General features: G+C 46.1%; 1 protein-coding gene across 1 annotated transcript in view; it reads right to left on the bottom strand.

Annotated features, from left to right (window-relative positions):
• Positions 1-421: 421 nt before the first annotated feature.
• The window catches only part of LOC310871191 (protein Niban 1-like), a gene marked incomplete at its 3' end in the record, with an annotated part of 18,293 nt that continues 6,353 nt past the window's right edge, over positions 422-12,361 (bottom strand). The window contains exons 5-15 of the mRNA XM_083782680.1: positions 11,887-12,045; positions 9,647-9,762; positions 9,209-9,313; positions 7,619-7,781; positions 6,967-7,148; positions 6,086-6,232; positions 5,420-5,515; positions 4,619-4,726; positions 3,880-3,991; positions 2,922-3,777; positions 422-1,340 (exon numbers count right to left, since the gene is read on the bottom strand). Coding sequence (XP_083638806.1) covers positions 422-1,340; positions 2,922-3,777; positions 3,880-3,991; positions 4,619-4,726; positions 5,420-5,515; positions 6,086-6,232; positions 6,967-7,148; positions 7,619-7,781; positions 9,209-9,313; positions 9,647-9,762; positions 11,887-12,045 — 2,963 coding nt within the window. The remainder of the gene's footprint in view (positions 1,341-2,921; positions 3,778-3,879; positions 3,992-4,618; positions 4,727-5,419; positions 5,516-6,085; positions 6,233-6,966; positions 7,149-7,618; positions 7,782-9,208; positions 9,314-9,646; positions 9,763-11,886; positions 12,046-12,361) is intronic.

The raw sequence follows: 12,361 nt of genomic DNA, 5'->3' as shown, positions 1-12,361 counted from the left end.
TCTACAAGATACAGACAAGTAATGTATACAAACTATACAAGCAAGGCATTAAGCCCATGCATTTATTTGTTTTGCTTCTTTCTCTTACTGTCTCTATCTCTCTCTCTATCTCTCTCTCTCTCTTTGTTCAATCATGTATGCACCACTTTTGTGGTCAATGTCTTGCTGTATTTAATAAAACAAAATAAACATTACACACATAATGTTTAATACCGGTAATTGTCTTTTAATAACTTTTTGCATTTACCTTTTTATAAGATTAGAATATGTCATCAAGAAAAAGGCAGTCGAGTACAAAAGGATGAAAATGTATGAAACTGTGATATTAGACTGCTTCAAAGGCTGGCGTTTCTGCCCGGCAACAATATTGTCATTGCATTGGCAATGGTAGCATGTCCAATTCTCTTGTCACAGTAACATGTCAGGCTGTACGGTTGCCTTGGGGATCGGGGTTGATAACGGTCTCCACCTCAATGACCTCAGTCACAAGTTCCCTGATGACAGACACACTGTCCAGCGCAACAACACTCTCTGGTTGGCACGCCACTGGCTGAAGGTTTTTAAGGTCCCCGTTCACAGCTGGTGGTGATACAGAGGAACTGCTGACTTGGTCGTCCAGGCTTCTCGTTGTACAGGCTGCACCAAAGCTTCCGACTATACATACCTTTTCCTCCTGCTCTTCCTTTCTCCCTTCCCCTGTCTTTTTCTCAGCATCTTCTTTCATGTTCTCTTTCCCCACTTGGTTGTTCTCCACCTCCTTTATCTCTTCTTGAACTCCTTCCTTCACTTTCCTCTTGAGTGCTCCTTCTCGACCTCTGCTCAGGTAGACAGCTCTGTCAGTGGCCTGCTGTAACAACCTTTGTCCTCTAGGGGGAACCATAGAATCATAGCCAACTGCAGCACACAGCAGCTCCAGGCTGACTCTCAATGGACCATCTGCATGAGGGGGAGGAGTCTCTGAAGCCAGCTGTGATGACAGGGAGGTGGCTGGATGGGAGGAGGAGAGGCTAGTGGCAAGAGGTGGGAGAGGGGAGGTGGGAGGTGGAGAAGGGGAGGGACAGAGTGGAGAAGGTGAGGTGGAGAGTGAGGGAGAAGAGGAGGCAGGAAGCGAAGGGGAGGCTGTGGAAACAGCAGAAGAGGAGGTGGCAGTCGGAGGAGCGGAAGGGGAAGGTGGAGGTGTAACTCTAGGGGGAACCATAGAATCATATCCAACTGCCGCAAACAGCAGCTCCAGGCTGGCTCTCAATAGACCATCTGTATGATGGGGAGGAGTCTCTAAAGCCAGCTGTGATGACAGGGAGGTGGCTGGATAGGAACAGGTGGGGGAGGAGGAGAGTGTACTGGCAAGAGGTGGGAGAGAGGAAGTCGGAGGAGGCGAAGGGGAGGGACAGACTGGAGAAGATGAGGTGGAGAGTGAGGAAGAAGCAGAAGGAGAGGAGGCAGGAACTGGAGGGGAGGTTGTGGAATCAGCAGAAGAGGAGGTGGCAGTCGGAGGAGAGGAAGGGGAAGGTGGAGGGGGAGAGGGAGAGGAGGTGGGAGGCAGAGGAGAGGGGGAGAGAGGTGGAAGGAAGGAAGTGGAAGGTATAGGTGAGGAGCTGAGAAGTGTAACTGAGGAGGTTGGAGGGGAGGTAAGAGGTGGAGGACGGGAGACGGAAGGTGAGCCAGGAGAAGATGAGTTTTTAAGTGGAGGAGAGGAGGTGGGAAGTGGAGGAGAGGAGGTGGGAAGTGGAGGAGAGGAGGTGGGAAGTGGAGGAGAGGAGGTAGGAAGTGGAGGAGAGGAGGTGGGAAGTGGAGGAGAGGAGGTAGGAAGTGGAGGAGAGGAGATTTCAAGGGGAGGAGAGGAGGTGGGAAGTGGAGGAGAGGAGGTGGGAAGTGGAGGAGAGGAGGTAGTAAGTGGAGGAGAGGAGGTGGGAAGTGGAGGAGAGGAGGTAGGAAGTGGAGGAGAGGAGGTGGGAAGTGGAGGAGAGGAGATTTCAAGGGGAGGAGAGGAGGTGGGAAGTGGAGGAGAGGAGGTGGGAAGTGGAGGAGAGGAGGTAGGAAGTGGAGGAGAGGAGGTAGGAAGTGGAGGAGAGGAGGTAGGAAGTGGAGGAGAGGAGGTAGGAAGTGGAGGAGAGGAGGTAGGAAGCGGAGGAGAGGAGATTTCAAGGGGAGGAGAGGAGGTAGGAAGTGGAGGAGAGGAGATTTCAAGGGGAGGACAGTAGGTAGGAAGTGGAGGAGAGGAGGTGAGAAGTGGAGGAGAGGAGGTGGGAAGTGGAGGAGAGGAGATTTCAAGGGGAGGAGAGGAGGTAGGAAGTGGAGGAGAGGAGGTAGGAAGTGGAGGAGAGGAGTTTTCAAGGGGAGGAGAGGAGGTGGGCAGTGGAGGAGAGGAGGTGGGAAGTGGAGGAGACGAGGTGGGAAGTGGAGGAGAGGAGGTGGGAAGTGGAGGAGAGGAGGTGGGCAGTGGAGGAGAGGAGGTGGGCAGTGGAGGAGAGGAGGTAGGAAGTGGAGGAGAGGAGGTGGGAAGTGGAGGAGAGGAGGTGGGCAGTGGAGGAGAGGAGGTGGGCAGTGGAGGAGAGGAGGTAGGAAGTGGAGGAGAGGAGGTAGGAAGTGGAGGAGAGGAGTTTTCAAGTGGAGGAGAGGAGGTGGGCAGTGGAGGAAAGGAGGTGGGAAGTGGAGGAGAGGAGGTGGGAAGTGGAGGAGAGGAGGTGGGCAGTGGAGGAGAGGAGGTGGGAAGTGGAGGAGAGGAGGTGGGCAGTGGAGGAGAGGAGGTAGGAAGTGGAGGAGAGGAGGTGGGCAGTGGAGGAGAGGAGGTGGGCAGTGGAGGAGAGGAGGTAGGAAGTGGAGGAGAGGAGGTGGGCAGTGGAGGAGAGGAGGTAGAAAGTGGAGGAGAGGAGGTAGGAAGTGGAGGAGAGGAGTTTTCAAGGTGAGGAGAGGAGGTGGGCAGTGGAGGAGAGGAGGTGGGAAGTGGAGGAGAGGAGGTGGGAAGTGGAGGAGAGGAGGTGGGAAGTGGAGGAGAGGAGGTGGGAGAGGGCTTATTATCATCCTCATCAGAAGCAGCTTTTGCAGTAGTTGAAGTGCCAGGTGTAGAATCACCTGAGAGTGAGACAGTTGAGGGTGTAACATGTGAGACATGTGGCTCAGCATCCGTACCAGCTGCAGGTGACACAAGCTGTTCAGGTTCTGTTAAAGTGACCTGTGGCAAGGCAGATGGCTGGTCTCCTGAATCCATTTCAGATGTGGGTGCTGTGGAAGGTGGGGAGGGAAAAGGAGTGGATGAAGGACCACGAAAGATACCTGTACAGCTTAGACTCTCAGAGTCCACGACAGGAATAGCAGGTACAGAAACTGTAGGGACTACTTCTGGTGTGTCAGACACATGTGCAACAGCAGTGACAGAGACAGGGATGTCAGCTGCTGCTGTGTTTGTTGGCGTCTTGGATCCAAGTTCAGTTTCTCCATCAGGTACCACCACGAGAGAAGTGGTTGTTGCCATATTAGACTGTTGTATCACAACAATGACAGGAGATGATATCAGGGAACTAAAGTCTGAACAAGGCTTAGGGTCATTCTGAGAGCGTTCAACTTCAGCCATGCTCTGCGGACCTCCATTTCCCACTAGGGGAAGATATTTCCCATCTTGACTGGCTACCGGTGGAAAGGAAGCTCGAACAAGATTGGCTGGGCTGTTTGGCGCAGAGCGAGGGGGTGTGTTTCCAATAAGGCTGTACTGACTGACAGCCAGCTCTAAACTGTCCATTAGCAGATGGTTGCTTTTCTGATTGGTGTACTCCTGGATCGCTGAAGAGAGAGAATGGGATGAACCACAACACATAGTGAAGCTATACTATTGTATACTGTGTATAAATATGTGATGGGTGTCTAGATAGATGACGTATTTACCTTTGTCTATCTCCTTTGTGAGGATGTCTCTCAGTATATCATCATAGACATTCTGAACCAGGATGACGCTGCTGTAATCCGAGAAAATATATTCTTCAAACCGCTGGACCTCCTGGACACACAGAGACAGACATTCCTCGTGTTAAGCTAAAACCTCAGTTTGTGTTTTTTACATAGACTGTAATGCCAGACAGTTGTCTCCGTAGCGAATCCTGGATAAGAATATGAGTACAGACCAAGTTGTGTTTAAAATAATCACACACACGCCAATCAAATCATCACATTCCGTGCTACTAACACACATACACACAAAGCTGTGCACAGGAGGGGCTGGCGCCACTCAAAAAGGGTGATACAAAAGTGAAAGGTAATCATCTAAACACACATCAACCCAAGTGATTGAAGCAGCTTGTGGTCACATCTTTAATGAGAAACAAACCAATTTCTAAATGGACAGAACAGCAGAATGTAGCTGTCCGAAGGGCAGAACAGCAGCATGAAGATGTTTACACTGCCCTCATGAAACGGCTCAAAGTCTGCACTAAACAACTTTGTGAGCAGCATTTAGAAGTGGCTTACAGCATTCACAGAGAATACAAAGCCAATACTAGGATCTCTTTGTATCTACCACCTGTTTGAAAGGTGATACAATTCCACATTTAATTATGTAGCATTACCATACATTTCAGAATTTAGATGTGTGCCATAAAGATATACAGGTTGGTAGTGTGAGACGTACAGGTTTCCATGTGTCATCCATGTCTCTGGTTAAAGCAGGCAGGGTGATGTCCAATAGAGATTCCTGGTACAGTCTCCTCTGAACAACTCTGCAGTCATGATCCAACTGCTGCTCACAGAAAGAAAAGAAAAACATCAGTTTAGTAGTGTTTGTTTGCTAATTAATTGTTATTCTTAAATAGCATTCCTTTGTTTCTTGTGATTTAGCCCAGCCACTAGCAGTGGGTGGGTGTAGTAGCCTTTCACAACGTGACATGTTCACCGAACAACAACACCAACCATCACAATTTACAATTTAGGCATTTAGCAGACGAGCGATTTACATTAAGCAGTAACAAAAAGCATGGCATACATCACATATATAAAAGTAGTTATCATGAAACATGCGTAAGCTAAGAACGTAACAGTGGAGTATCTATGTAAACTATACATACTATACTATATTATATATTATACATGTGTACTATAAAGTGCTATGACTACATAAAATGCAATTCTAGTGTTGTCTACGTAACATGCTATAAGTCTGTTTAAAATACTATCTAAGTCTAATGTGCTATATTTAAAATACTATCCAAGTCTACATAAGTGATATCTAAGGGGCTAGTGCTACGGGCCATGGTGGAGTCTGAAGAGATGGGTTTTCAGACTACGGCGGAAAACAGGACATTTGGTACAGATCAGTCAGTGGTTTGTGAAATTAGCTCAGGAAGACAGACTAGCTGCCTCACGCAGAGCCACGCAATACAAATCTATATATTCTAACTGATCTATTGAGGGTGGATTCAGAGTGGTACTGTACCTTGAGGACTCTTTGTTTCATCTTGGATGGCTGACATTTGACTGCTGCTGCTGACTGAAGAAACACCTTTAAGGTGTAGAGAGCACTGTCCAGCAACTGGAATAAACAACACAAATACAAATGTCCAACATAGAAAATAAATCAAAATGATCAAAACTGCTTATAGGTATATGTTACATGGGCCTGTGATTAAATTATCAGGATCTGCATTTTTGTGCCTTATTTTCATATCCGTTACGTGTAATGAGAACATATAATCTCCAGGACCTCGCTCTGGTCAATATCTGGTCCTGGTTCATTCCGTAGGTCTGTTTGTGTATTAGCAACTGTTATGATATAGCTGCATAAGTATATTGATAACCATGACATGATGATTGTCTCTGCATTACATTCACCCATTCACACACACATTCACACACCGATGCCGGAGGAAACCATGCAAGGCACCAACCTGCACATCGGGAGCAATTAGGGGTTCAGAGTCTTGCTCAAGAGACACTAACTCTGGGGGAGTCCGGGTTTGAACTGGGAACCTTGCTGTTTCCATCCGGTCACTCTACCCCTGAGCCACCGCCGCCCCGACTTCTAGATGCCTTAGAGATGGTCGCCCTTTTAATCATTACAGCAATCAAGCAGAATAGTTGCTAACATGTGCTGTAGGCCTACCTGCTCCATCTCTATATGTGCAGAGTGGACCACGCGCTGAAAGTTGGTGAATTTGAAACGTTGTTTTAGATGTTGTAGCTTTTCAGTCAGATTCTCCACCATGCTGAAGCAGGGATTTAGGCTGGTGGAGTGCAGGGTGGATAGGGCCTGCAAAACAAACAACACACACACACACACACACACACACACACACACACACACACACACACACACACACACACACACACACACACACACACACACACACACACACACACACACACACACACGCACGCACACACGCACGCACAGAGGTCATTATAGTTGACTAAAATAAATCAAGCACAAACTAGTCTTGTGAGCTAGACTGTTGAATGACTACCACACTTTTCAACGGAAGCTCTGAAAATGATCAGGATGATGAGGATAAAGCAGATTTGAAGGGAGCAGATTTGGGGAATAGTTGTCTGGCTACGCGAGAATAAACAAACTATTAGTGCTTATTTTGTCAGATTCATTTATAGTTTAACAAACTAATACATAACATATGAATATATAACAGGAAAATAAATTTCCCACACACCCACTGCAGTCAGATACAAGTGCACAAACATGACTGTGTGTGTGTGTCTGTCTGCACACACACACACACACACACACACACACACACACACACACACACACACACACACACACACACACACACACACACACACAGTACACACACACACACACACACACACACACACACACACACACACACACAGTACACACACACACACACACACACACACTGTACACACACACACACACACACACACACACACACACACACACACACACACACACACACACACACACACACACACACACACACACACACACACGCCACTGTCTCTCACCTTCTGAAGCTCCTCCGCCCCTGTATTTGAGTGTATGAGGGTGGCGTCCATCTGTGCTTGGAGGGTGTGCCGGACCCCCTGGATCCCTCCACTCACACACTCGCTCAGCACCTCCAGGATGGAGGAGAGATATGGAGCTATCATCTCACTGTGTAGCTTCTCCGCTGGACCACAGATAAAGGCTGGATGCACACATTCACATGGGGAGGAGAGATAATAAATGTAACACACGCACGCACGCATGTGCACACACACACACACACACACACACACACACACACACACACACACACACACACGCACACACACACACACACACACACACACACACACACACACACACACACACACAGAATTGATTGTATTTTTATAGCGCTTTTCTATGCACTCAAATCGCTTTACAATGATCCATGGTTACAGTGGGAGGTGAAGCGACGAACAGTCAACGCCAGCGTCCTCACTTCACACACCATTGCATTGGACCAATTAATTGGACCAATTCCATTCATTGGTCCAATTCATTGTATAACATTAGCACCCTCTCACTAAAGCGCTCACCAGGTTATGACACTTAAGTCTGTAGGGGTTCCACACTTGAGGGTTTAGGGGAGAGATCGGAAGTGGGCCATAACTAAAGGTCAAAGTTCTTTACCTCTGATTTTGTCTTCCAGGAAGCGATGAGAAGCCATTATTTGGTCTAGGTTGGATCTGATCAGAGCCTGACTTGCTACTGCTGTCTGACGACATGTCCCTTTCAGGACCTCCAACCCACCGCTCAGCTGCTCCAAAGCCAGACTGTAGGTCGCCTGCACGGTCTACACGGTTTCACACCAACAGTAAAGAATGACAGATATATAGAACAGTTTGGTTATTTACAAATAAGTCTGTTACTAGTGACAATTACAGTGATTACACTGCTAGAGTAATTTGTATAATGGACCTATTTGATGTCTTACATACTGTACGTATAATCTGTCTATATTCATTCACCAGCAATTTACAATTTACAATTTAGGCATTTAGCAGACGCTCTTAATCCAGAGCGACTTACATTTAGGCAAGAACAAAAGCATGGGAATACATCACATAAAAGCATTTATCATGAAACATGCGTAAGCTAAGAAGGTAACAGCGGAATATCTATATGACTATACATACACAACTATACATACACTATACATAATAAACTATACATATTCACTACTATGCTATACATATGTACTATGGCGTGCTATGACTATATACAATACAATTATAGTGCTGTCTACATAACATGCTATAAGTCTGTGTCAAATGCTATCTAAGCCAACATAAATGCTATCGAAGGGGTTAGGGTAAGTGCTATGGGCCATGATGGAGTCTGAAAAGGTGGGTTTTCAGGCTACGGCGGAAGATTGGGAGTGATGCTGCAGTTCTGACTGCAATGGGAAGTGCATTCCACAGTTTTGGAGCCAGAAGGGAGAAGAGTTTGGGACGTGTGGAGCGTTGTCCCGGCGTTTTTAGTGAGGGCACTTCCAGTTTCCCTGCGTTGGCTGATCTGAGTGCGCGGGAGGGTTTGTAGGGTTCAATCATACTTGTAAGATATGGGGGAGCCATACCTTTGGTTGCTTTGAATGCCAGCATCAGAGTTTTGTATTCTGTGCGGGCAGCGACCGGGAGCAGGCTAGTTTATTGATGTCACACACTGTTGTAACGCTTTCCAACTGAAATGATGTTGAAAATAAGTCACGAAAAATGCTCATAGAACAAAATCATTAGTGCCAGCCGACTACTGATAGGTTATAGTGTGCACAACGTTTTGTATTACTTATATTTTTTATCCCACGATTTTGTAACCCATTTTTCACCCCTGTGTCAATCATCTAATGTGATCCTGGGCTCTACACACCCTCCGCCAACCTGGGGAGAGCAATGGACTTAACTCATGCTTCCTTCATGGTTGAGTGTCCAAGTTGCTCCTTTACACCTGACAGGGGGGAGTTTCCCTGGTTGGACGTAGCGCGTGGAAGGAACACGTTATTCCAACCAGTTCCTTTCCCCTCCATCAGGCGCCCCGGCTGGCCAGGGGGAGGCAGTTTAGAGACCAGGATTACTGCATGTTTTTGTGAGGGTACCTACCCTACACAACGTTTTTTGAAGCAATATTCTTTTTATAGTTATGGGTACAGTTAATGGTTATAGTGAGTGAACACTGGACAGCCATGTGTACTCCAGACCCGTGTGTTTCAGGGCAGCGACTCACAGCCATCCATTGTCGTCTTCTCTCACTCCTCTTCCCCTTCAGTTTAGATTCAAGCTCATTCTGTAACCATGGAAGCACTTCTTCCATCACTTGGCTGGCTAGCACCTACACATAGTACACACACACACACACACACACACACACACAAACGCACACACACACACACACACGCACACACGCACACACACACACGCACAAATTATTATTAGTCTTATGAAAAGTTGAATAGTCTCAAACTCAATTAATCTTTTTTACAATTTTAACCTTTTGAACCCTAGTGTCCCTTTTCTGGGAATGTCATAATCGGCGAACATTCACACACACACACACACACACACACACACACACACACACACACACACACACACACACACACACACACACACACACACACACACACAGATACTAGTCTCTGTGTTTGGTTCTGTCTGTGTTGACCTGTTCGTCAGTGCCCAGCAGCATTTCCCATGATTCATAGCATCCTTTGTCCTGTCGATAGAGTTTGAGGGCTCGGAGGAATGCCTGGCTCTCATAAAATGAATCACTCCAGGGGTCTAGAATGGGACAGAGGGGGATTGTTATACCTAATTGTTTTAATAGGCTAGACATGGTCATGATTAACAGCTAAAAGATATACACAATTTAGGCATTTAGCAGACACTCATAATCCAGAACGATTTACAGTACAAAGAACGAATAACACAAGGTAATACATCAAATACATCAAGAATCATAAGCAAGCTAAGAACATATATCTGTCGATTATCTGTACAGTGAAGTTAGCCTATGAGTATACATTGTAGTGTGATACGTGCTACGTCTACATAAAATGCTAAATTATAAATCCAATAAAATGATAAATTTTAAATCGTTCTTAAGTTTCGCCTGTAAGGTCGACACAGGGGTGTGTCTGTTCAGTGTTCATTAAGAGTTGGGAGGTGAGACGAGTGAGGTGGCGGGAGGCGTGTCAGTTTGAAATGGAGTCGGAGATGGAATCATCAGAGGGTGAAAGAAATGATTTGGTGGAACCAAGAGCTGACGAAAATGTAAAGAAAAGAAAGAAAGAAGGATTATCAGAGAGTGATGAAGAAATTGGAAGATATGTGATCTGGATAAGATCGGACACACAAACCGACAGGCTTTTTAGTGATCCTCAAGTGGTGGGAATGTTTGTGGAGAGAATATTTGGCAGGGTGAAGTCAGTGAGGATTAATAGAATGTAGGAACAGAGACCAAGCAGAGAAAGCAGTACAGATTCACTCAGTGAATGTTTTTTTACTTAGGAGGAATGAAAACAACGAGGGGAGTGATTAGTGGCGTGCCATTATCGATGAATCCGGAGGATTTTGACATTGAAGGAGTTTATGGAATAAGTAGGATGACACCATTTAGGGAGGGTAAACGGGAGGACAGACAGTACGTCAGTATGTTTAACATTTCAGGGTGATGTTCTACCAGATCGAGTATATGTAGAATATACTAGCTTTTGTGTTAGGCCTTTCGAAAGAGCACCACTAAGATGATATTGCTGCCAAGAGTATATGGGCACATAGCATCTGTGTGTAGGGGAAAGAAAAGGTGTGGGAAAGAGAACTGCAAAGGAGAGTGTGAAGGGAAAGAACAAGCCAAGTGCATCCATTATGGAGGAGAGCATTATGCTGGGTCAGAGAAGTGGTTAAGGTACACAAGATGAAGGCAGAAATTAGGGAAATGTCCAACCGCCGTTAAACAAAAAGAAGAAGACGCCTGTAAGGTCGTCGATGATAGTGCAAGGGCTACGGCGAGTGCTACGGGCCAAGATGTCTGAAGAGGTGAGTTTTATATAGATATGTCTGTGAGATGGACAGATGGGTTGATAATACAAAGTTTCTATAGGAGTTAGAAAATTAAGATGAAGGAAGAGAGAATGATGAGAAAGGAGGTGGACCTTCATTGCTCAGACTTGAAGTTGCGTAAGTTTGATGAGAAACAGAAACTCCTAGCACAGTGGTTCAAAAGGTGGGGTCTATACTATAGACCCTATCTTTTGAACCACTGTGCTAGGAGTCTATAGCACCCTGAGGACCCTTACAACAAGTATGTAACTCTCAGAGTTAAGGGGTCCCTTGAAATGAAAAAGTTTGAGAACCACTGCACTAGCAGAATTGTAATTTGCTGTCTACTAACATCAACCTATTCAGTGTGAATCATACAGTAAGCGACGTAATTCTCCAGTAAACCACACACTGAAAATGCTGATTTCACAATTGACTGAATGAGCTCCATTGAAAAGACTTTCAGTAAGATTTATTTTGGTTAATGAAAACAACACAGTGCATTATCGGTACATTATGTAATATTAAAATATAGTCGTAGGATCGCTCTACGTAACTCAGTGGTCTAATTGTATTGGATTGTGTGTGCGTTTGTGTGAAAACTTTCAGTAACTTTTCTATGTTGTGTCCCTATCTAACCGCAACGGACGCCAACAGCAGAACAGGAAATAATATTAATAGTTGTTGCCATATAGCCATAACTGACACAAAGAACACCAAGCTAACAGCCACTCAACTGCATGCGTGACGTGCGTGTGCATGTGTGTGTGTGTGTGTGTGTGTGTGTGTGTGTGTGTGTGTGTGTGTGTGTGTGTGTGTGCGCACGCGTGCGTGCATGCGTGCGTGCGTGCGTGTTTGTCGTACCAATATTCTGGTGACGGATGCAGGTCTTGAATATGGACAGGAAGTGCTGTCGTTGCTCCTCCTTTAGGAACAGGAAGTGGCTGTGGCTTGTGTATGGCAGGTACAAGTAGACTGGAAACCCACCTGGTGCAGACACTACTGAAATGTCCTCTTTACTGCCTGGACACACACACACACACACACACACACACACACACACACACACACACATAGAAGGCCATATTAAACCTAATCTACGATCTGTTGTACAATGGTGTTGCACGTCTAAAATAAACAACCTTCAAGCTCACAACCTCACAACCCGCCGCAGAAGCGCCACATAGTGAGCTTGTAGGTCAGCTACTTTCGGTGTGTGACACCGTTGTGCGGAAAGTATAAAATCGGTCTTTATATACGATTACGTGATCGTTACGTCATTACCTCATCTCCTTCGTTGGATTATAGAGGGTATGCGTAATTGCACATGCATGAAGTG

Source organism: Protomyctophum parallelum, assembly GCF_964188405.1.
Source record: "Protomyctophum parallelum genome assembly, chromosome: 14".
Classification (NCBI taxonomy): domain Eukaryota; kingdom Metazoa; phylum Chordata; class Actinopteri; order Myctophiformes; family Myctophidae; genus Protomyctophum; species Protomyctophum parallelum.
The sequence above is the reverse complement of the archived record's forward strand: the minus strand, read 5'-3'. Positions and strand labels throughout refer to the sequence as shown.